At 41.6% G+C, this 26099-nt stretch overlaps 1 protein-coding gene across 1 annotated transcript in view; it reads right to left on the reverse strand.

Annotated features, from left to right (window-relative positions):
* The window catches only part of LOC121200751 (sodium/hydrogen exchanger 9-like), a 60455-nt gene that overhangs the window by 16169 nt on the left and 18187 nt on the right, over positions 1-26099 (reverse strand). Inside the window, exons 9-12 of the mRNA XM_041066232.1 lie at positions 23720-23808; positions 22380-22493; positions 19186-19297; positions 18145-18298 (exon numbers count right to left, since the gene is read on the reverse strand). Of these exons, the coding sequence (XP_040922166.1) occupies positions 18145-18298; positions 19186-19297; positions 22380-22493; positions 23720-23808 (469 nt within the window). The remainder of the gene's footprint in view (positions 1-18144; positions 18299-19185; positions 19298-22379; positions 22494-23719; positions 23809-26099) is intronic.

The following is a 26099-nucleotide window of genomic DNA, read 5'->3' on the forward strand; positions in this document are numbered from 1 at the left end:
ATAATTATACAGTAGCTCAGTGCACTGAGGGTATAAAATTTCTCACAGAGTTTAAAGTGATGATGAGTGCAAGATGGCTGTTGATGCTTGTTCCCTCAGGTCAGCAGTTAACTCTAATAGCCGTGCACTACTGCTGCAAAGCTCAGGACATTTTGAGATGGTCCATCACTTTCAGAGTGCACCGCGTGTGTGTCTGTGTGCCTTTTGTGTGTGCTGATGCCAAAGCCTTTCACTAAGAGGCCTCTGCAATAACACAACAGAGAGGAGATTCTCATCAGAGCGCTCTGACTACTTAGGTTTGTGCAGAGCTTCGTCTTGGCAGCCTTCCCTCCACAATCTCTCTCTCTACCGGTGTTTATCTTTACAGTGTTTCAATTCCTCCCTCTCTGATCATTGCTCCTCTTGTTACTGCCTCAAGTTTCAGTTTAGCTCTTGTTTTTGTATACAGTTTGAAGAGAGGGTATTTTGTGAGATATGCATGTCCTGTCCTGTGAAAGTGTCTAGAAGTAAACGGCTTGGTTGCACTTGTCAATCAATTTGATTTTGATTCTCATTGTGGCATATTCCAACGAACCATCCATCACTGAGCCATTTCTCCTGGTTTGTTTTTGTTTTTCACTATCTGCCCCCATCTCCTTCCTCTGTTTACTCCACCCAGCTTTTGTCTCATCCTGTTGTTTCCTAAAAGCTTCCCTTTACACCAACCTTCATCTTAAGCCCATCCATCTTTGTCTTTCTTTCTTTTTTATACCTAATATTTTTCCTGTTCCTGTTTTTCAAAATCTTCTCTGTCCTGTCCTTTTTTGCAGCCATCTTCCACTTCAATACAACTCTCTCCCTTCACTCCCTTTTTATCTTTCGTAACATAATCTTACTCCCTCAGATCCTCCTGTCTTCATCACCTCCCACCTCCTCGTAATATCTTAGTTTCTTTGTCTCTTCCAAGCACCATCTCCCAGTTTCTCTTTTTATTTTCTACCCACCACACAGACCTATTCTTCTTGTCAGAACAGTAGAAAAAGGCATGGAGGTTGTAATTGTGCTAAAATTGCATAGGGATAAAGGTAAAGAAGGTGATTAAGATCTGTCTTTATTATGCAAGGCTTTTCTGGGACTACACTGGAGGTAGTTGTTTTGGTGGAGCACACAGTGTTGTGGGGAAAACTCTTGGATGGGGCAGGCTGTGACAGGCACAAACGGCCTGCACTGCACATGACACATCGCCTTCAGTTGACGGGATACATTCCACGCTGACAGGCTGTGTCACCGAGCTAAGCTGATAGAAAGAGGAAAGGGCAGATAAGGTGTGAAGGAAAGAGCAAGAAATGGGACTACAAGCTGAGGGTAGAGCAAAAAGAATAGGGCCGGGAGAGCAAAAACTAAAAATGAAATAAGAGAGCGAGTTCCAGTTACCTGAGCGTGATGGAAGATAGTCTGTGGTGACATGAGAGTGACAGAATGAGTTGGTGCTGCTGGAGAATATGTGTGAGTGGGAGAGATAGTGAGTTCATGAGTGTATGAGTGAGAGATTGACTAGGAGACAGGACAAGACAGCCAGAGAGACAGAGAGAAAGACATAAAAGAGAATAGAAGAGAGTGGCAGTCTCTCTCAGTGCCGATGTGATGAGAGGAACAAAGAGAAAACGAGGCGCGGGGGGGGCGGGGGTGTTTGTGAGTAGGACGACGGCCTGCTTTGTGTCTTGGGGAAAATATTTTGCTGTCAGCCAGCCCTGCTCTCATGTTCTTGCATTTTTAAATTGATGTGACCCCTGTGCACTGCAACGCACTTTTTCAACCCACTGACATTCAATCAAGACAAATCAAGTCCAAACTAATCTAACCACTCTGTAACCGTGAGTTCACATGGATAAATCCGCAAATGAGTCGAAGTGGACAGCCAGAGGCACGCACTGCGAGAGGAAACGAAGTGCAACAGAGGAGCAAGGTCTGTAATCTTTGCAGAAATTTGTATCCACTGCAGAAAATGAGGGCTGAGACAATAGATGAGTCACAGATATCCGTAATGAGCCTCCACAATAGTATGTGATTCTCCCATGGCCCAGTTACCTCCCAAAATTAGGTGGGGTTTCTCTTTCTGTAAGGAAATCACATCCCATGCAATAAAACCCAGTACACAAGATAAACACAATGGAGTAACTCAATCTCCTGCAATCTGGCAAGATTGTAAGATTGAGTTGTGGCTGCTACCAGTCACCCAGCCCCCAAAACCAAAGTCTATGCTTCCCTCTCTGTTAGTGGGCTCTTTATGTGCTGATACAATCTCTACCGCCTTGTGCCGAGCTCCACTGTGACTAAAATATCTCTGGACATATTCCAGGATGACATAGCACATTGCACAGGGCCTTCACTGACGACTCATCCAGGCTTCTGGGAAACGTTGCTATTATTATGAACATGTTTGTGAGGTTATTGTTTTTGAGCCTTTGTAAAACACTAAGAGAAAGTAGCTGGTTCTTTTACAATATACTGTCCAACACATTTACAAGTACAAAAAAGACCGAAAACACACACCCACGTGGATGCAGAAAGCACCCATAAACGCCTCCTTACTAGCTAATATTTCCATTATGCCTCCTAGAAAAGAGAAAAAAGCACAATATCCTGGCCTTGAGCAGTGATGCAGTAAGTGTGTGTGTGCACATACAGCACATGTGTGCCTGTGTCTCTGTAGTTTCGTTATCAGTATAGGGCTGATAAAGCTGTGCTTGCTCTGCTGCAGGCACACCAAGCATGCGGCCTCAAGAGAAGACATCGCAGCATCACAGCACGTCAACTACCCTGCACATACGGCTCGTTTATAATATATCTTCTTACCTCGGAGGAAGTCTACAAGTAGCAGTTAATTATGTTTACATTCAGGCAAAACATTTTCCTCGCAATCATTTCCCTTGGAGGAGAAAATATCTTCTGGATGTGATTAGCAGCACTAGTTAATAAGCATTGGGATGCGTTTCTTCATGAGTTACAGTACTCAAGAAGCATATACTCAACAGGCAGGATAAATTAAGTAACGACACTCCTCCCATCTACTGTGCTCATGCTGTGCTATTTCCTTCTCTTGCTGTTCTGGCAAAGAGAGAGAGAAGGGATGAGAAAGAAATGGAATGGGGAGTACAGAGAGATAGCGACAAAGAGAGTCAGTGTCTCACAGGGACTGCGTTTGCCCTGTCATGTGAGTTTGGACAAGAGGAAAGCTGTAACTCATCTTTCCAGTTTCCTGTTTGCAAATCCCAATAGGCTGTTCTTTTCACCAGAGACACATAGATCCTATATTTGAAAGTATACACCAACAATTTGAATTTGGAGCCTGCATTGATATGAACACCAACACATATGATATGAATCTAGCTATACTTTTTCTGGCACGCACTGGATTTAAATTGTCGCAAATGTAAATTTGCATACTGAGAATGTGGCTGGTGAGGAACAGATGGTGCTAAAGAGGCAGGACAAAATTATAAAGAAATTGCTGAAATAACAGCTGTTTCACGAAAGGTTTTTTTTTTTTTTTTTAAGTCATACATTGGTAAGTCTCTGCTGACTATGCACAGCAAAAGTTGTTTCCATAGGCAGAAATATGTGCTACATCTTCTATCATCTCAAAAAGAAAGAAAAATGTCTGCGAATATAAAGAATGTATGAGAAAGTGCTCTGGTGCAAGTAGCTCTAGCAGTGGTGTAAAAATAAAAAAATAAGGCATAACAAAAAAACAAAAACAAATTTCTGCAGTGACTCAGACACTGGCTGTAAGATCTCAGCGTATTGACAGAAAGATTGCAGCAGTGGAGAGACTTCATAGAAGCCAGAACTGTGCATTAAAGTAAAGACACAGATATAGCTCCCATCCAAACTACTGAGACAGAGGACTTTAAATATACAACCTGCAATTTTCATAGAAATTACAGCATATTTGAATATGTGAATTGAATAGTTATAATGATGAAAATAATCATTGTGTTTATTTGTCCGACCATAACTGGAATTGTTTGTCTGCTTTATTGTTTTGTTTACAATTACTACTGAGGCAAACAACTTTTGACAGCATCAGAAAACATTTTGAATATTTGCGTAGAATTAAAAGAGTCGTTAGTCAACTTGGGAATCACTGCAGTCTCCAATCCAAAGAAAACATTCAAGCTGCGGTATGTAGTGCCAAACTACAAACACTTCACTCCAAACAAAAGTTGCCCTGTAAATACCGTGAGAAACCGCCGGAGCACATGGTGCACACACATTTACAAACAATGTCAGCTGTGCAGTGTGACAAGCTCTTAATTCCCACCATGTATGAAAGCATGGATCCATGACCACTCTCAAGTACTTCCAATAGTTAACCGATAATACTTTTAACCATAGGCAAATAATAATTACAATCCCAGAATCTTTTAACGTATTTAAATCACAATCTTTTGAAGTTATATGAGGTGAAAATTATACACTGCTATATATTTTTACTATTCTATATTTACACTGGATATAAATTTGATATCCATAACACCAACCCCAACAAGAGACATAACTGCATATGAGTTTTCATGCATGAGGTGCTCCGAGCCCTACATCTCTCAGTGTTACGACTCTGCAGTGGATGAGGAGATAAAACAAAGAACAATACAACATCAGCTTCCATTCCCATTACTGCAGTGTTATAAAAGAACAATCCATATATGGCCAAGTCTCTGACTGCAGTATTTAGGTCAATCTACTGAAACCTAGAGCGAGAATCCCAGTCTCTCTGCAGCTTTAACCCAAATTTCACATCACTTGAGCTGGTGTAAAAATAAAATTGCCAGTGTGTGTGTGTGTGGTGTGTGTGTGTACAGTATTTGTATATGAATTTTGTATGTGTGCTTATGTATCAGTGATACTAGTTAAGCATTCATCTGTGCATGCTGCAGTGGACCGTGTGGAGCATTTGCATAAGTGCACGGTTCATTGCACAGTTCATTGTCTAAAAATAAAAGTTCTTTGGTAGATATCTTATCTAACCAGACAAAACTTTTTCTTTTTTTTTTTTAATTTTCTGCCATATTGCACACTGATGAACAATCACCCACTCAACAGATGTCCAAATATCATGTAATGATTTCTGTTGTTTAAATTGAGTCACAGTACAATAATGGCCAGAAATAACTCTGTAAATGTAATGCCAACTTGGATATTGCAGCTTGTCATGACTTGAAGCCAGCTACTCATAAACCCAGTGATATTCATCCCATTGGCATTTTCACTTTTGAAATGCACTTGTATGGTAATGCAGCATGATAAAACAGCAGCACGTAGACATTTAATTAAAAGTAATGACCCTGAATTTAAACTCTTTCATCTATACTCAAAATATAAAGCTATACCTAGGGGTTAGCTTGGCTTAGTATAAAGACTGGAAACCGAAGAGCACCTCCAAAGCTCACTAGTTAACATGTTACATCTTTAAACCGTACAAAAGCCGAACAAAGGCTGTTTCAAGTCTTTGTGCTAAGCCAAGCTTATTGGCTGCTTGCTGTGGCTTTCTAATTTCTGAAATTTGCCACTACTCTATCTCAGTATTGCAGATAAGTACTTGAGATTAACAAGATCCCAAGTACACTTTGCTACTTTCTTGTAAAACTTTGTTTTCTTTTGTATTATTTCATAACAGTATCAGGATCCTCCTGTGCCACAGACACTGTAGGATCAAAAATGAACAACAAGAAAAAATGCACAATAGTACGCTATCATATCTCTAACATTTTCTCACTGTCTCAGCTGCTGAAGAGAAGGACATCTCTCCACCATGGAAGCTGACAGCCATCAGGGTTTTAAACAGTGTCAGTTTAGCAGGAATGGAGTCTTTTAGCATTTGAGCCAGCTGGATCCCTGTGGATAGCCACGGACAGTTGGGAGCAGAGAAGGCTGTGGGAGCCAAAGTTATTATTATCGCACAGAATTAATTTCCCTTCTCACACCGTTCACCTGGATGTCTCAGCATGACACGGGGAAACTGACTAAATTTAGCCTGGCTGAGGTAGTGGGATATGGGACATGGAAAGAATCAGCTAGGTAACAGTCACTGCCCAAGATGAGAAAATGTAACATTCATACAAAACACCAAACTACTTGGAATGAGAGGTGAGTTATTACTTTTGAAGGAAAGACCGGCAACCACCAGTTTAGGTAGTGCAGATTTACTGTCCTTAGCGAATAATGACATTACTTTTGACAAATGTGCATAATACCAGGCAGGCATATTACTAGCTCACAAACTTGGCCCCAGCCAGACTTTCATCACTGGCACAGAAATAAAGCGATGCAGTCTAAATGTATAAGAGCTATTCAGATACTTTCTATATGCATTGTAGTTAGGTAGTAATTCTACAAGACATACATCAGGGAATTTAAAGCAAATCCATGTTGTATTTACCTCTGTGGATGTCTACACTTCACCATCAGCAAAAATTATTAATGACTGTGTAAAAGTGTAAGCCTCACACAGCTACGGACATCTATGCCAAAGTCTCTCACTGGCCCATTTGGGTCCTTGCTGAATTGCTCTAAAACCTCAAAATGTTTAATGACCATTAATAACTAATTAAGTGTTAGGCTGAAAATACAATAATAGTCTGCTGCATTACTGCTCGCCGGTGTGTGTGTGTGCACAGTGGCCTTGGGAATCATAATGAAAAGTCTTGTAGTCACTAAAATCTGACCAATTTCAAAAACAACTGATGAAGCTTTTGATAAGTGGACTAGTGTGGCAGCAATTTCTGTGAGTGTGTTTTAGCTGCCAGAAAACTCACAATGGTGAGACGGAGCAAATCCCGTTACATGGCTTTAGTTCTCCTTTCTTCCTCCTTCCTTTCTCTCACTCTTGCTAAAACTCCCTAAAGGATATGAGATCAGATGCCTCCTTTTGATAGCGCTCGTGAAACTCTTGGTTGTCATATTTGGACACTGCAATCTTTACAGGGGAGGATCAAGGGTAACGTCTTCTGGGCGGGTTAACATGACAAAGCAGTCCCAACAACAGTAACCTGTTTCGTGTCTTTTTAAAAGCTATACGAAGGCAACCAGACTGAGAGTCGACTCTCGAGGTGTTAACGACCCCACAATAAGGTAAATACCTGGATTCCTCACCAGTCAGTTAGAACTGAAGGAGCCTTTTAGATAAGAGGTGAAATGTCTTCAAGAACCTCAAGCGAGTCCCGTTGCCTTTGTATAGCTTTTGGAAATACCATGACCCAGATGACTGAGAATCTTCACAGATCTTTCGTGTCTTATATGTGGCACTGGGCTAATTGCTAATTGCTTCTCACTGCAGTAATGACTGGAGGGATTTTCTTGTCTTCTTTCGGGAAAATGCAGGCCATGCTACTAAATTTAAACTTGCACTGGAAGGAGACTTGAAAAAGGACACTGTGACCACTATGAAAGCCTTACTGGAACTGACACAAGCTAGGTGGCAAGAGATGACAGGAATGCTGAGAAGATAAGGACAGTGTAGTCCTCTCTGTCTGCTGCCATAGCAGCCACATAGTCCGGGTGACCATTAGTCGAATGGTCGGTCTGACAAATCAGATGAAGTGTCAAAGTAGTGCGCCCCCCCCCCCCCCCCCACCAGGAATATGGAGCTGCTATACTGTCATATCTGGAGATGCAAAGATGCACGAACTGCAGCTGCATGCGTAGTCTGTAATACCTGATTTTTTTAGTTTGGACAAGAGTATCATCACACGACAACCTTCCACCTGCTCACTCATCTGCTGCCTCATCACCGCCACCCGCCTCCCTTTCTCATATGCACACCTTCTTCACAATGCTGCTGCTGCTGCTGAGGGGGACTTTGTTCTCTATATGTAGGTGCTGATGAAATTTTGAGGGCGAGTGGTGAATTATTTAAGAGGGAGGATTATGAAAGCAGCTTCTTGGCACGTTGCTAGCGGGTATGAATCGATATGAGCCCTCCCTCACTACCACCCCCACCCCCCTCTCCTCCTTTTTTTTCTCCGTGAAACCACAGACCCTCTGAACAGAAGTCCAAACACATGGCCATGGGACAAGGCGGACTGGACAGCCAGATGCACTGTGCCTGTGCGTGTAAGAGGCTCGATGAAATACAGTATACAAGAAAGCCAGTAGAAGGAGGATGGGATTGTGTGTCTGTGTGTGTGCAAGAGGCAGACAGAAGGGCCTAATTCAGACTGACCACTTCCACAGGAACAGATGGCCAGCTCAAGGCCTGCCAAGTCTATTCTTCTTTTCCTCTGGTTCTGCCTGGAGGCGGGGGTCTACAGTCCAAGTCAGAAGGGTTAGAAAACAGACAGGAGGCCTTACGCACAGATGTAGAGCACACATCTACACAAACGTGCATTTCTGTGGGCGAAGTCTCACCCTTAGCTCTGCACCAGTTACATAACCGTTTCACACAGTTGCCTTCGATGAAGATTTGATTTCATGGACTTGATTTGTGCGGTGCCAATGCTCGGAGGCTTTCAAGACCGAATAAATTACCATTCTCCTGCACTCTCTCTCTCGTTTCACTTGATTGTCTCATAGTGAGTTAGTCTGCATCCATTTCTCTCTATGTGTACTCCGCCCACCCTCCCACCTCTCTATGTGTGCCCATTCTGCTGAACCATTAAATCTGCATCTCTTTTCTCATCTGTGTATTGGGAGGCCATGTTTGGCCAACGCTGTTGTTTCTCTCTCTGGCCAATGATTTCCTGCCTCAAGAACAAGCAGTTGGGGACCCAACGAGAGCCACCTCAGGAGGGAGCTTGAATTTAAAAGCAACGATCAGCGAAAAATGGACAGGTTCAACCTTGTGGTGAACTTAAAATCCAAGGCAGAGTGTAACATCATTCATGAGACAGACAGAGCTCATAACAAGCTCACAACAATGACACAGGGTTACTTTTATGGGTACATCGGTTTGCATGTGGCTTAGGAATGACACAGAGTAGAGGAAGTCACCACAAATAAAACAATGGATTATTGTCTAAAGAGACAAATGCATCCTTTCAAGCTGTGGACCTTAGAGTTTTTTTTCCCACAAAGGTCATTTTTCATTTCTTTTGCTACAGCAAAGTCAAACTGTTGTTAAATTATCACAAAATTTGTTGCGTGTAAATGTCCATTACATGGACATGGACATGGACATGGTATATGTTGCCTTCTAAAACTCAGCATGTTAGCATTCTGCGCAAAGCACCACTGTGTCTGAGTACAGACGCACACAGCTGCAGACACAGTCTTGTTAACTTTTCAGTGAAATGACATTTTGTAACCAACATTTTGGGTGAGCTAGCTTTTGGTTCCACTTTCAAATAAGTGTTTTAGATAGTAAAGTTTACATTAGACTTCACAACTTGTCTGACTTTTCATATTTCTCTCCCTAGACCCTTTTGTGCTCCATTCCAAGGCCCAGGTAGTTAACTTTGGGTGCAAGATGTTTTTATAATTGTTAGAAATGAAGAAAAAAGAACCAGGTTGTATGAATAAATAAATAAATACATAAATAAATAAATACATAAATACATAAAACCTACGTTTTTCTTTTATGAATAAAAAACATGAACTTTATTCAATTGATTTTTCAATCTTTTCATCTTTGCATGCCCGTGTCTCCCTTCAACTTTCTGTCTCCATCTTTCCCTTCAATTTTCTTTCTGTTAATTCTTCAAGAGGCAGAGCGATGAAATTATAGAGGGCTAAAAATAATGGCTCTATAAATAAGAGGTTCCCATTGAGAGTGATTGAGAGGCGAGGTCGCTAGGCAGCTGGGGATGCTGGGTAAGTTGGATTCATTAGCACTCGCTGCTTCCAAAAAGTAGCCCCCACAACTCTACTGCACAAACACATGTCACAGCTTCCTAGTAAAACACACGTGTGCGCGCACACACACACACACGGATGCAGCATGGGGATCCAGAGTGTTTTGAACACGCTTTCTATATCTCTACCCTCTCAGTTCTTTGCAGTGTTGCAAATTTAGTCCCATCAGTACCATCCATCAACCCTCATTACCACTTTCCCGCTCCCTCTGAGGACTCCATGCAGGCCACATTCTTAAAGCATTGTTCATCCACCAGCAGAGTGGAAAAATGTGTGTGCGTTTGCATTTGTGCATGTGTGAGAGAGAGCGCACAGTAGAGGCACCCTGTGTCTGTTTTATAATTCATACTCATGTGGATCCTCTTTCAGCCCACAGACACCTGCCAGAGATACACACGGCACATACTGATGTCCTCACCATATTTTCTTTCACACCTCGCTGGCGTTCAACTGAGACTTTCTTTAAACAATAAACTCAACTCCTCATCACACCACTTTGGTATCTCTGTGTATTTGCACATAGTATGCGTGCAAAATTCCCTGGCTCTGCATTTAGAGCATCTATCTGCTCTCATACACCCACACAAGTAGACACACACACACACAAGTGCTCATTTTAATGGCCCTCCTCCTCCCTCTCCATACTGACGTCACATCCATTAGGCCGTGCCTCTGGGCCTTTTTAGTGGAGGCTGGAGCACAGGACTCCAATGTACGAGACCCCCGTCCAGAGTCAATCTCCACCTGATAAACTCGCCGTATTGGCTGATCTGACAGACGCGGTTACCACGGCAATCTGCACACAGCCGTGGCTATCAATCCACTGTGAGAGGGAACTCATTGAACTGTGTGTCATAGGGGAGAGCGGGTTGTTACCAGTAGCACACACTTAAGCTCTCACCTGTTTATTGTCTGAATACACCGACGCACGCACACACGCAGCTCAACTATCAACACACATAAGAGTGTTGATAGTTGAGCTGAAAGAGGGCTATCTGTACCTGGTGCCACAGAGAGTGACCCTGGCAGGCTAATGTGAAGAGATAACGTTTCATGTCTGATCAACATCAGAATCATAATTCAGTGGCCTCTCCCTGTCTCCATCTTTCTCATTATACTCCCAACAGAAACATCCTCAGCTAGGGTCCTACATATAATGTGAGTGCTTCGGTGTCTGAATACAGACACCGAATACAGCACTAAAGTCTAAGCAGCACCCTACAAGTCGCACGGACCAACTATTTTCCCCCTCATGAATATAGAATGAGTGTGAAGTACATAGGCAACTTCAGCCTTAGCAAAACAGAGTTAGCTAGACTCAAGTGGGAACAATGCTGTGCTGCCTGGCAGAGACAGAAATGGCAAATGACGGCTTAGGTCATGTCAATTTGGGGCTGAGAGCCATCGCTGGATGAGGACAGGCAGAATTTTGATGGCAGAGCCTTTTTTCCCCTGACTGAGAAAAGAGCCGTCTGAAATGTTAAAACGAGGCTCGGTTCGACACTCAGGAGACATAATCAATGGTCGGTGCGGCTGGCTGAACTTGCAGGGGCTCCACTGTGACTTAGTGCTGCACATCTAAACCCTGTCGCCAACTGGAGCTGAGCTCGATGTAATGAGAAATGAGACTTAGCTTTCAGTACAGCGAGGGAGGGGAACAATCACCCAAGGAGGAACACGGGCAAGAAGAAAAGTGAGAAGAAAACGAATAGAAAGAGAGAGAGAGACAAAAAGAACTGCAGGTTGTTTTGATAAATAACAGCCACAAAGTGTTCTGGGAACAGTGTTACAGCTCCAATCCATCACTGGATCATCAGGCTACATTAATAATGAATGTGATCTGTAGACATAAAAAAAAGTTTTGTGTACAAATCAGACCAATGCATTTTGCTTTGACAGATCCGACCAACAAAGAAGCAGCCCCCGATCCACTCCTTGAAGGGCAAAAGAAAAGATGGATACACATGGATCATAAGTCCCCACATCCAGAAAGCTATCACACATGGAAATCCCATTACATTACATCATCTTCCATTCTTTTAAGAAGAGACCTCAGTTCCTGTCAAACTTTCAAAGTCACCTCTTGCTGTAGATTGGTTTTCTAATTCACACTTTTCTTATATTTTCCCATGTGTCCTTGTTGGAAAGCAATCAAAGCAATGAAAGAGAAATAAGGTTTTAGACTTTACTTGTTTTCCTCCTCTGTCTTATTGTCCCCTTTCCTTATCAGAAGGGGCAAACCTATGCAGGAGCCATTCATCTTCGGAGTCCTTTCAAGTATCGTCCATCCATTCAGCCTGATATCTTTTTATTATGTGCAGTGTGTATTTTCCTGTGTAGATGAGGATATGTGGGTGACTTCCCTCTCTCCTTCACTCTATTATGCCTATATATTAGGAGAGATGAGGTCTGTATATGTGTGCTTGTGACCTTTGTCATGTCTTATTCTAGTATTATTCTGTCTCCACAGTTGCAAAATGTTATCAAAGCTCTACAGGCAGATGGATGTCAAAGACACCGGGAGAGGGAGAGAAAAGAGAGTGATAAGAGGTCAGTGGGGCATGAAGGAGAGTGAGTGACATCAGAGACATGGTTTTCCACCCGTCCATCTGTCCACTCAAAACAAACAGGCCAGTCATTAGCCAGGCGCCAGCTGTTACGTTGTACCCTCCAAGTTGTGAATACTGCTCATTTATATATGGAAATATACTTCAGCAGAGAGCAAGGCCCCCTGCCTGTCCTGCACTTGTTGCCCTGAGTAACCACCATCGTCATTACTTTAAAGAAGAAATGTTTTGCATGTGAGCTATTTTCTCATCTCGTACTCTGCGTCCTTTACCCTCGCTCCATGGAGTACACAAACTAATAAGATTAAGAGTCTGCGGCCATCATAGAAGCCCTGTGAGGCTGTACTTAGGCACAGTTGTGCTTTTAGCTAATTCTAATATCAACATGCTTACATGCTCAGAATGAAAATGCTAATATACTGATGTTTAACAGGTAATGTTTACCACATTCACCCGTCATAGTTTAGAGAACAAAGAATAAAAGCACAATAAAACTAATATCCTGAGCTGGGCTGAGGAAAAAAATAATGATATTCAAACTAAAAGGGCTTCAAGAGAACATGACTGGCCAATGTTCAAAGCCTTAGAGGCCCCAGACTGCTCACTGTGACTGGGTCTCAGATCTCCTCAGGGATGCCCTGCCACCTCCGGCCCTCATCAAAGCCAAGGAGACAGACCGAAACTGAGAAACGGTAGTGAGACATTGTGTGTGTGTGTGTGTGTGTCTGCTTATGACACTGCTTGGGCATAGAGTTACACGGGCAAAAAGACAAAAACAAACACAAGAGAATGGATTTTGAACACTGTGACATGGCATAATTATTTAACAAGCAGAATCATTTGGTCTGATAAAGTCACTGTGTGTTTGGAATATGTACTAGCAAGTCTACATTAGTCAGATTAGAGTTAAAGTGGACTAATGCCTCAGAAAACACAGTCAGTGATCTACTGTAAATTATACAGTAAAGACTGAAGAAGAAGAGATGGAAGAGATCATATCAACATACCCTGTCATCATAAATCACTCAAAAATAGTGGCTTTGGTGTCAGAAACAAACATAGGACTATTTTCCATGGTGGTACAAAGCCGGTGGAGGCACAGACAGTTCACAGCTCCAGACAAGATGGATGGAGAAAACACAGGCAGTCTGTCTGTGCATGTGATTGTGAGCTTCATACAGACAGACTTTTTCAAATTCACATCAGCTTCTTTCACGTTTGTTGAGTTTCCCCACTAGAGAAGCCAATGGATTAGTCTCTTCCTCACTTTCAGAGGGAAAGGAAAAAGCAACAAACCCCTAGAATCAACTTCAACAACATATTTGTAAAAAAAACCTATTTTTTAAAACTAAAGACCAAGCTTAACAAGTATCTTTATCATCATAGACAAACGCTGTTTTTTCTTCCTTGAGTTACAGGTAACCTAAGAACATGCGGTGTAGAGTGATTAAGCTGGCACAGTCCACCTGACTTAACCTTGTGCCACAGATACTACAATTTTCCAACACTGCACGGCCTATCAGGCTCGCACTTCATCTTCAACATGTACACGTTGGGCAGATTAAAAAACTGGTTGGCTATTACTGAAATCCACTCAATCCCCTCCCCTGCTGATAAACTATTGGTCATACTACTTAACAATATATTCATCCTGCTCTTTCCCAGGCTGTGTGGAAATTGGTATTTTTGTGTTATTTTTTTCCCATTTGTCCCAGATGGGTATAATCTGTTCCCATTTTTTGCCTCCTGCAGAGTAATACTACCATTAACTGACAAATGTGTGGGTTTGTGGATTGGACAGCAAACATCTCTGGAGGCTGGGCTTGGTTTTAAGCAACAAGTATGACAATGCAGATTAGAAAACAAGAAGCAGAGAGAAGAAAAAAGACCATAAGACAGTTTCGTGGTAAGCTGTGTTGAGATATATCAATAATTACTATCAATTGCACAACACAGGAAAATAGTACCTTCATTACTGTATACAGTTTAGTGTAAATAATCACTTTATTTTGCAGCCGCATGATGAAACTCTCATGTGCGGGCAATAATGTACCTTGAAATTGAAAGTGAAATGGAGAGGAATTGGTGAGAGGAGAAGCAGACGGTGCAGGCTCTGAAAGCACATTTTGTCTAGTCTGATGTCTGAGTGAACAGTGAGCTGACTGAAAACTAAGGAGGTTTCTTTTTTTTTTTATACTATATCATTCTCTTCTGGTTTGAGCCTCAACCATCTATCTAAACATGCAGCACATGAATTTCACATTACATTCTGACAGACAGCTCACTCCTTTCTGCTCAGCTCACTGTGTGTTTGTATGATATTTTCTTTTTTCTTTTGAATGAGTTATTAAAGCTCAGTTTTCTTCCATTCTTGAATTCTGGAGCCTACTTGATAGTTTGAAACTTTTTTTTTCTTGTACTGTCTTTGATTATTGGGTGACACTGGGCAGGGATGATAGTGATAAAAACAGATTATGTCCTACTCTGATAAATGGAGAAATGCAATAGCTCAGACAGTTTGTATATTTGTGTGCTTGGCTGCCAGACATGACTGTCTTGCCAACTCAAATCTGTAAACACCTGATGAATGAGAACAACAACATCCCTCTTCGGTTTCTGCATGTGAAAACAGAGAAGTCAGACCAAGAAAGAAATAAAGCTCAACATTTCCTGTCTACGGTGTGGGGAAGTACAAGGCTGGCTTGATTTACTGCACCCACACACTTGGACCCCGCACCAGATTATCTGCACTACCAGCTTTCTTGAACAAATTTCACAAAGTGGAAACAAAAGACATATTACTTTCCTCTTTTTCTGTTACTGAATGCCTGCAGTGGTGGGTTTTTGAAGTAGCTAGAAGGGTAAAAATAAATAAATAAGTGAATAAAACTACCAGAGTAATTTCACACAGAGTACAACTTTCAAGGACTCCACCACAAAACTGTTCTAGAGATGGAATGAAAGTTAAATTTGCTCTAGGTGAAGAGATGTAATGTATTATTCACCAAAATGAAGTCTTTCAAAGTTGTTACTTGTCCCTTCACTTTATCCAATCAGATGAGGGAAGGGAGATGAGGAGGAAAGTAGAGGTGGGAGTTTGGGATGGCAAGTGAGGAAAAACAGAGCTATTCTTTGAAACATGACAGCCCCGAAGGCTCGACGCACTGTTCTGTGCCGTGCTCCAGAGAGGGAACGACTACTTACAAAGACAGCACTATCATGAGGATAGAAGTAGGCAGGTGCATTATTCAGGACACATATCCACAAGTACACATGTATATACACAGGCACACAAGTAAGCAGGATGGGTGGGAGGAACAACAGTAATATAACTTAACAATTCTACCTAAAAGTGAAGCCTCCCAATGTGAATATTTTGGCTTTTACTGCATGCTAAGCACTGGTAAATGTTCAAAAAAAAATCAAAGTAAACCAATAAGTATGTTTAAATGAAGTACCTATCACACTATGCATTTTCATTATTATTTCAGCTGCACAATCAGGCACAGTGTTAAAGGCTCTGGAAACCAATTTTCTCAATCACCTATTACTATAAACAATTGGTTCTTACACGGACAGAGTTATTTTCTGCTAATGTTCGAAAACTGCTGTTTCACTTGTTTCGTTTGTGCCTTTCTCACTGATTTCATGTGGACTGGTCTCTGCTGGAAAAAGCTGGTGTCACTAATTTCTACCCACCCATCCAGATTCAACAAATGTGTTTTGCTTATTGTTACTTCACTCGGATGTTTGACCTTTGCTGCAGAGAATGATTTACGTGCAGAGATTGATGCCACAGGGCTGTTTTCACTTTCATTTCCTGAAGGGAGTTAAGTTCCACAGTGCTCAGCTTAAATCTCAGTTTAAAACACACACATGCAATCATGTTTTTGTGATATCACAACTAGTTCTGAAGGCAATCATGTTGAATCTGCGACTGGCACGAGCGTGATGTGGAAACTTGATGCCTCCACTGTACACGTACACAAAACTGACTTTTTAGTGAAGTAGGAGGCTTCTTGTGTCCAGTAGTTCAACTTTTGAGAAGAAAATGTTTACATATTTTTGTAGCCATTTTGTAGCCAAAACCATATCAGACACAAATTATATTAATTCTAAGCAGAATAGTTTTACGTCTTAAAACACATCTGAAGTGCATCTTTAACTTGACTGCTGCCTATTTAGTCCCAAATATTTAATGTTAGTGAGAAACTGCCAAGCGATTTAAAGACAAGCAACAAAGGGTCATGATCTCATCATGTAGTGAAAGTCAGTGAGTGTTAAGATGCTGCCACTCAGCCAGAGAGACTGTAACAATAAAGGCATTCCTACATTATTGTTGTTTTTTCTTTTTTTTTTTTTAAATACTGTCTACTAATATTGAGTCACCCTTAGGGATTTATCTGCCTAAAACAGATCTCAGCCACCTGACCTCTAACACAGTTCAGTCATGGTGAAGATAGGATCTAGAAGCAACACCGCAAACACTCCTTAAGCCGCTCAACTGAACTGACACAGGACAAGACAGCAAAGTTTGTGGACACAAATCCAGCACCCGGGGGGAATTTTTCAGAGATATTGGTTCTTCGTCTGGTTCGTAAATGTTAGCATCACAATGAAACAAAGCTTATTTGGCTGTAAAAGCTCAAACAAACAACACTGCAGATTGAATTACCAAAGCCAATCAGCAATTCATTAACAATAGAGCAGCGCCAGGTTTGGTTTCACATCACAAATTGCTTCATTGTCTGTGTTTTGTTGCTGTGGGAGAGGGCGTGTTAATGTTCAAAAAATAGCCCAGTGCTTTTGGATATACTCTTTATCTTTTTTATGTTTCTGCTTTTAATACAGTTTATAGATATCTACAATTTCCTTTTCTTGAGCAATTTTCATTTTTATTGAACTTGAATTTATTTTTTTCTACTGATGCTATTATTTACTTTTTTTTTATTATGTTACTTTAAAGACTCAGAATAGGAGACATTCCCTTTCAGCTGACTTCTACGCTGTCAAGATATTTTCCTTGCAGTTACACCAGACTTCACTGACAGATGTGTATGTACACACACACACACACAGACACACATCAATGAAAGCCACTGGAGATTCAAAAGCATTGCCTCGAAAGACTGTGGGACTCAATTATGCCACTGTGATTTGGGCCATAGATTACACTTTAATAATGTAAGTATCTAATTACTGCCTTGCATCCTTCACGCCTCTTCTGCACTCCTTAATCATTATCGCCCACTGGCCTTGAATCACAGATAGTACGCAGACTTTAAAGGAAAAAAAAAAAAACAGCACTCACTATGTGTTATGTGTTCTCATTATAAAGATACGGCTCCTTTTTTGTGTGTGTGTGTACATGCGTTTATGTGTACACTGTGGCAAGCTGCATTTATTGTAGACCTGCTCTGCCCCGTGCACCAGCTGTGCAAGTCACTAATGGAGGGCAGAGCTGGAGCAGACACACAGAGCTAAGTGCCTGTGTAGACCTGAGCAGCAAAGGGAGGAGGGAGAGGCAGAATTCAAACATGCAGAGGAAAGCTTTACAAAGAGCTGTTGCATATTAAGTGAGCTGAATGCTTAATGTCAGAGTCTAATTAAGCTGTGTCTGTCTGTGTGGTTATGGAGAGACAGAGAAACCACAGCTGATGGAGAGACTGAAAGACAGAGAGGCAGCACGACAGGTCTTGACTTGCACTGCTCTGACTGTGTTTCTCAGCGAGGCGTTGCCACAAACCTGATGTCCAGGAAGCGCAGCATGGGATCAGCCGCCGTACCCAGCACCCAGATGGTGAAGCACACCAGCAGCAGCGTGGTGGTGAGGATGGTGCGCCTCACTTCTGTGGACGTGTCTCTTACAGCCAGGCTCAACGCCACAGCCCCCCGCAAACCTGAGGGCAGAGAAGACATTTGTGAGCAAACAGCTGGATTACTGCAATCCATCAAACCATAAGACAACCATCTACCAACCAGTTATTTGAAAGAAGCAGTAGAGAGCGATCCAGTTAATAACTCTGTCCATGGGTAACAGATTACACCCTGACTATCACCGTCATTGAGCAGTTGCTGACCAGCAAACAGTCCCAGAACATACTTCTAGATTGCTGTACAGTGGCAACATAATGCTTAAAGCCAAAACAATTCCCAGAGCAAATCCTTTCCTGCCATGAGAAACAGATGGGGGAGCTGGTGGTGGTGGTGGAGTTTTGAAAAATAGCAAGACAAGGGCTTTTTACAAAGAAACCTTACGTAAGAGGTAAAGTGGGTCAGGCAAGCAGAGAAACATGCTGCTGCACTACCCCACATCACTACACATCAAACACTCCTTCTCCTACATCATCAAACCATTCAGAGCTTCAACCATTAGTCTCAGACGCTAAAGTGAGGCAATGCTTTATTTACCCTTCCTTCCAAAAATACAGTTATAAAAATAGAGAAGGCTTTTTTTTTTAAATCTAAAATTCTGACGATATAGATTAGTGCCTTCTGCAATGAGGATGGTGAATTATTATAAAGCCTGAGGAGGACACTGATCTTTGTGTCTGCCTAACTGACTTTATGCACACACACACTCGAACGACTCACACTTCTTCCACAGGGGACACATCCTCACTAATGCCATTAGCTGCAGGCAGTGAAGAGAATGGAAAAATTAAAGGGCTTTCACAGGATAAATCAGGCCAAAAGTTTATGAGTCTCTTACAGAAATAACATCACCAGCGAAAATAAATCACAATAAATAATGTTAAAAGGCACTAGGATCTTTAGAAAACAGTACCTGCAAATGTCATGAAGTGCTGGAATTTCCAAGGTATCTTGTTTGTACGGCCCAGGTTCAGCAGGAAAGATAAAGGGTAGATGTTGCATGCTCTTGCAATAAAGATGGAGAGCTATATGTATTGAATACAGATTAAGGAGAATGCTTATGACTGAGAGACATTCAGGTTTAAGAACACTTATCAGTCAGCATGTTCTCATGGAAACTTTTTTCACTTTTTTGCCAGAAATGCATCAGTTGCCTTTTCAGTTCTGGACAAATTGTTTGGGATTGAGTCTGGAGTAACTTATACTGGTCAAGGTTGAGGTAAATTATTGATGAGTTAAGGTTTTGCTTTATTTATTCTTAAAAAAATCCCTCTGGTTGACTTCAAACAGCCACAAAAGTCCACATTTTTTGTGAGATCAGTCAGTAAAAACAAACCCATGAATATTTCTTGCATATGCACATGCATACACACGCTCTTAAAAAAAAAAAAAAAAGAAAAAAAAATCTTTGAATATTTTCTGTTTAGGATGCAAACAGCAACATGGCACCATGCCGAGGCAAAGAGCCAATCAGACTGTGCCAGCTGTCTGTGCCCTCCACACACACTTTGATGTTTCACATAGGATGGGACTGAATGCTAAGTGTCCTGGACAGCAGTTAGGGAGAGAATATCTGTGCAATTATCAGGGACATAGCTGCCGTTCTGGACACGCTTAACACCTTTTTTCATACTTTTAGAAAAGTTACTGTAGCCACATATAAACTCCTCAAAACTCATGAGCCTGAAGAGCAGCCTCAGATCCTCCAGGTTATTATTAATGGTACCTAAGCTAAGGCTATCAACCAGAGGAGACTGGGTTAGAGGAGATCAGGCAAACTTTATACTTACATTTTTTTTTTTTAGACTTTCTTTGAATTTTAGAACATAAAAATAATCTATGGAGATAGATATACCTACTATAGCATCATGGGGAGAAGGGATTTTACATTAATATACAGTAAGACCAAATATGAAGCCTAGAATAATAAAGGGACCAATATCTTAGGCAGGGGACCTTAGTCTGACAGGGCTATTACTAAAACAGAGCTCCCTCACACCCTGCAGTCAATATTAGATCTTATGCACCCTATGGATTTTCAAAAGCAATATCCTGCTCCCAAAAGCAGTCATTTCTCCTTATCAAAGGCCTGTGAGCTATTTGAATGGAGGTAATTAAGCACTTTCATCTCAGCCTCATTTCCAATAAAGCCCATCTCCATTGTCACTGGCAAAGGCTGCTAGCTATGGTGATTAAAATCTACTGCGTAACCAAAGAGCGATTAACATGGTTGAATCACTGGGGTTATTTCATTTTTATAGACACTTTTAGCACTGTACAAGAGGACTGCGACCTCCATTTATTCCTATTTGTGCATCCGGGTCAGCTTCCAGTAGACTAGATTTGATTTGATTTGATTTTTTTTTCACTCCAAGTTTTTGTTATGGAAGCACAATTGAGGACACAGCTAAACATGCTCAGGGCTCAAGTCAAAAATTTCTCTCTGGCAGCCCTTCACACTGAACACAAGAGCATCGGAGAAAGAATCTGCACAGCCAAAACCCTTTCTCTGGTTCTTTTGACCCTATGGTGGAAGATGGATTGTAATAATAATTGCTGGCCATCTGGGCACTGGACTGTGAAAGAACATCTCCTTGGAGTGTGGCCACTAGAGTCTCTCCACAGGCAGTCACTACGATCATGCCAGCTCTCAGGCAAGGACAATTGTACAATGCGTCGCCAGAAGTCCATTACTACCCCCCCGTTCCCCTCAGGAAGCAAAGCTGATGGACACAACAACAGCTGTGAATATCACACAGCTGTTATGATAGTATACGTTTAAAATGTGGTGAGTCTTATTAAAGATAGCATGTAGCATGACAGCATGTATTGTGGCTGCATTGCATTCTGGCCTACAGAGGTCGACGCCCGAGGGGAAACTAATCCACCTTCGATGATGGATTTCTGCCTGTGTGATTTTTGAGCCTAGGGGGAAAATATTAAGTCTAGAAAGAAGCTTTTTCTCTTTGATTCACAGCAACTTTCCCACCTAAAATTTGACATTTGCTGTTGATGGTTAAGATAGCTTTGCCTTTTTCTCCTGTCAAACTACACTGTAGATGCCCTGGATGCATCTGGATGGGATTTCAAGCTGTCTACTAAGGCTGCATCTAATGAGTATTCTATTATTGATTAACCAATTACACAATCATTTAGGAATTATGTAAATTAACAATTAGATAAAACTGAGAAAAGTAGCAAATCCTCGCATTTGAGAAGCTGGAATTTTTACTGATAAACGGCTTAAACAATCAATCAACAATATCACTGTTGGTAAATTTTCTGTTGACTGACTTATTAAGTGACTAATTATTTCACATCTACTGACTGGTCAGTTCCTGGAGGAGTTGCTGGGCAAAATAAGTAAATATATATCTATATCTATATCTATATCTATATCTACATCTATACATATATATATATATATATATATATATATATATATATATATATATATCACTGACAGCCATATGACAGTGTGAAGAGCATTTTCGAGTGGATTTTCCCTCTCACAAGGTGGAAATATCATAAAGAAGCTCACAAACCTCTTTGACTGGAGTTTCTAGAGCTAATAAGATTTAATCTTTAACCTCAACAGGGATATGGTGCTTAATCCACTTCAAATTAAAGTACTGTAAGCTTATTTCAAATGTGCAAACATCTTTATTCCACAGAGCTTTGCTAGAGAACAGGAAGCAAGCAGCAGAAACAATAATTAAGGGCCTACTTAAATTTCTGTTTCATAGGCGTTCCTTAGAGCAAACGCTGCACTGCAGCATCTTAATCTGCAGAGATGGTGATCATGGGAGAGTGGCTGAATGACATTTGCAGAGCTCACCGGATCAAACCTGTACAATTTAAGTGCTGAGGTGTTTTTTGCTTGTTTGTTTGTTTGAACAACTGAGGAAATCACTGCACTGCAGCAGCACAGAGACAAGACAGAAAACAGGAAAACCACTCTGGTCAAATAAGCGGTAGATGACTGTGCAGATACGAATTATGAGGGAAGGTAGAGGAGACAGCGAAACCATTTGTGGGGCCTGAGTGGGTTCCAAAGGCTGCACAGCAGGGAGCGAAGATGCTCCATCATGTAGCAGAAAAGGATACAAATGCCCCAGAAATGAAGAGGGCTTTGAAGGCATGGTGAGGAAACACCAACAATACATATCCCATGTAGCTGAAGATGAAAATCTCCCCCAGGAAGCTGAAGACTTCAAAGAGCTGCAAATTATAAAACAGATTGAGAGGATCATGAGAGAGAAGGTCATCCCAGAGGTTCGGGGTGGAGGGTGTGTGTCTATCTCTAGACTAGGATCCTATCTGAAATGGGTAAACAGGCTTAGATTTGTACAAACACAGCAGATCCAGTGTTGGTGTTATTCCCTGATCCTTTGAGGTAGCAACTGCAAACATCTACAGCTCAAGGACATAATGTGGCTGCATTTAGTACCAAACATGTTTTTGTCATCACTTTCTTGCTAAAAAAAATGTATATTTGATGGATGCTGCTTGTTTGAAAGTTGTGAAGAATTAAAGAGGAGATTTCCTGGACATAAAAAGATGGCTGATAACTTGTTCCTTTGTCATGGTACTTCCTAGAGGAGGAATATAACAAATCATTTGTCCTGCATAAGTCCTACAGCTCCTATAATGATCCGGGCCATATTAGAGAGCTTGAATGTCATTTGCTGTAGATAAAAAAAGAATGTGAAACACTTTAATGAGGCATTTCTGGATAAGAAATCAAATATTAATTAAGGCCCTTATGTTTTGCCTGGATTACATTAGAGCAGATGTTATTTTTATCTATCAGTTAAACCAGCTTTGCTTTAATTGAAAAAAATGTACCTTTTCTCTTAAGAGCTGCATATCACAAGGACTAGAGATGCCACATAGAAAAATATTTTTCCTGCTAGCTATTCCACTACTACTGTTTGCATACGCTAAATCACTTTGTCTTTCCCTTCGAGCTGCAGCGGCATGTATAAATCATAAAAATGTAGATAAAGGTATTCTGCCCAGTAAACATACTGCACCGTACACATACACTGACTACTGCATAGCCAATCCACTTTATAGGCAAAAGCTTCAACTGTGCGGTATTGCCTTTTAAAAGGCTTTTCTGTGATAAACAGTTAGCTGCACTGTGGCACCGATAATGAATAATAAATGCATGGATGAGTATATGTGTGTACTTCTGATTTATTTGCTCCTCTGCGAAGCTTGCCGGTACAGTATGACAGTGTGCTGGCCTCCATCAGCCTTTTAAGCAGATAGCTGGAGACCAGCCTCCCACACAGACACCCACTGGACAACCAGACCACTAATGGCAATTAATGATTGCTTGCGCACGCACGCAAGACACAAACATTGGCATCAAAAGGCAATGTTTGAAACAGACAGCAAACAACAGTGAAACAGGACACAATCGTCTTCCATAAACCTACCTGTTTGATTCTGGTCCTGCCCTCAGAGGATATATTATGAAATGTGTACCTTGCCTGGCTCAAGCCACAAAACAGCACTGCCACAATGCCTGAAAGAGATAAGGAAATGTGCAAGTGAAATTAACAAAAATTCAGAAGGCAGGGTTGCCAAATAGCCAGTAAAGTGTTAAATATCTATGATGTGATGGACAAGCCTTGTAGATGAATGTTCTATAGACAGCAGGGTCTTTAAACAATGTGCTGTATCTGATTAGTACAAAATATGCAAAATTGCTTATACATGCACATATGTAATCAGGCTGGTTAACACACAAGGCCTTGGGCCTTCTTATGCTGAGAATATGCTGTAGGAGATTCCTCCACCACAGGAAAATGATTTCTGAAAAGAGTCTTTGTCAGGCTGTGTGGTTCGACCCAGAAGAATTTTAATAGTAAAAGTAACTGAGTTCACATGCCGGTGATAAACTGATTTCCAGTTTGTTTCAAAAAATATGACTTTTAAATTAAACCAGGAAGTCTTGGCAGAACGATTCATGTAAGCATTGTCCTAAAGGCCCATGAGTCCAACTGAATCCTCCAGTGCGCAGCTACTTCTGCATTTGAGTATAAAGTATGTGACACCAGATCAGACCTACCCAACCCTGTATCCACCCATTGTCCTGGTTCCAGTAAATTCCAGCTGTATAAACAGCTTAATCAAAATGTGCCGTCCAACCCAACTCAGGCATCATCATTCCATGTTTCTGGCCAAAAACTTTCCTTTACGCTCTGGGAATAATAAATGCTAAAGAATGACATCACGACAACAGATCATGCCAGATGCAGAGGAGCAGAAATTAACAAAAGGAAACCAAATGACAAGCAAAGTGCAGTAGGGCAGGAAAAAATGTAAAGAATAGCAGCTCCAGAGAGAGAAGAAACAGGGTGGAGGGAGTCATTAGGGCCCCTGCTTGTACAGTGGAGAGCTGGAATCTGAAACGCATAGCATGAAAGGTGGGCTGCTGACTCACACGACATGCTTGCTTTGTTGCAGAAATTCAATTTCACATTTTTGTTCCCACTACTTTGAGGGAGAATCACAGATGATGGAAAAATGTGAAATTACTGTGATGGGTAGCAATAGTTAGAGGACAGAGCTGGCAGTAATAAATACAGCAGCAGAGAAAAGATAGCACCTGTGATTCTGGCTGCTAAGCAAAGCCAGTCCATTACTCACTCTTCACCATCCGCCTTCACACCAGGATGCCGACCTGTACCTGCACTCTGCTAGCTCCAGTAATCCCTGCTCACACAGTCCTTTCCAACACTGTGCAACAAAGTCTAATGGAACATGCCAGTGTGGCAGATCTCATTTTGGTTCCATTTGGTTTAGGGCAACAAAATCCTCCTTGGTTTACATAACACTGACAGAGGTAACACATCATCCACCATCCACATAAAGACCCTTCCACGCAGAGCACTTGGCGAAAAAACGAGACACATCCCATAATGAGCAGTGGTGAGGGGCATAAGATTAATCATAACAGGGCTCCCTGTGAGGCTGAGGGTCATTAGGCACACCCTTACTAAACTCCAGCAATTAACAGAGACAGAAAGAGCCTTGATTACCAAAGGACACCAGGGAGGACTCCCATCGCTCACTGGGTCCCTCTGTATGAGGTGCTGCTTCACCCCAGATGGACCATTAGAGGCCCCTGAACAGAGTAGCGTTCCACAAGTTTGTTTTGCCAGGTCCAATTTTGTCCCAAGAATACTGAAGATTGAAACAGGACTTATTTTAAGATTACTGTGACAAAGCGTCAGCATCAAAATTGATTTTTATAACACTGCAGGTTTAAAATCAAAATGAAATATTTTACTATTAGCCACCGGTAATAAAGCACAGGAAAACTGCACCTCTGCTAAACATACTCGAGGCTTTGTATCCGAGAGTATTGAGAATCACTGCCCTCGGTTTTGCTGCTGTTTGCCTCCCACACTGGGCACCATTCAGAGTGGTGTACTTTATAGACAGGGCATCTGGGTCCAATAGACAAAGGTCAAGCTATTTCATTAAAACCCGTCTTCTCCTCCTCCACAGGCCACAGGGAGTGCTGCCAAGTAAGAGCGAGCTCTACAACATCAGCTGAATGAGTGGAATCCCTCTGACACAATCAGGGCAGGAGGAACAACAACACTAAAGTGTGTATATGTATGTTTGGGGCTCCCTGTATTATGATGGATCGACGAAGAAATTAATTCAAGGCAACTCCAGCTGAGCTCCAACAGCTGAGCCAAGTTTTTTTCCCCCCCAAACACAAGTTACTTCTCATTTCAGATACTGTGAATCAGTTAAGTGAGAAAAAAAACTATATTTATAAGAAACAAATCTTGCCCTTGG

This window comes from Toxotes jaculatrix, chromosome 20 (genome assembly GCF_017976425.1).
Source record: "Toxotes jaculatrix isolate fToxJac2 chromosome 20, fToxJac2.pri, whole genome shotgun sequence".
Classification (NCBI taxonomy): Eukaryota; Metazoa; Chordata; class Actinopteri; family Toxotidae; genus Toxotes; species Toxotes jaculatrix.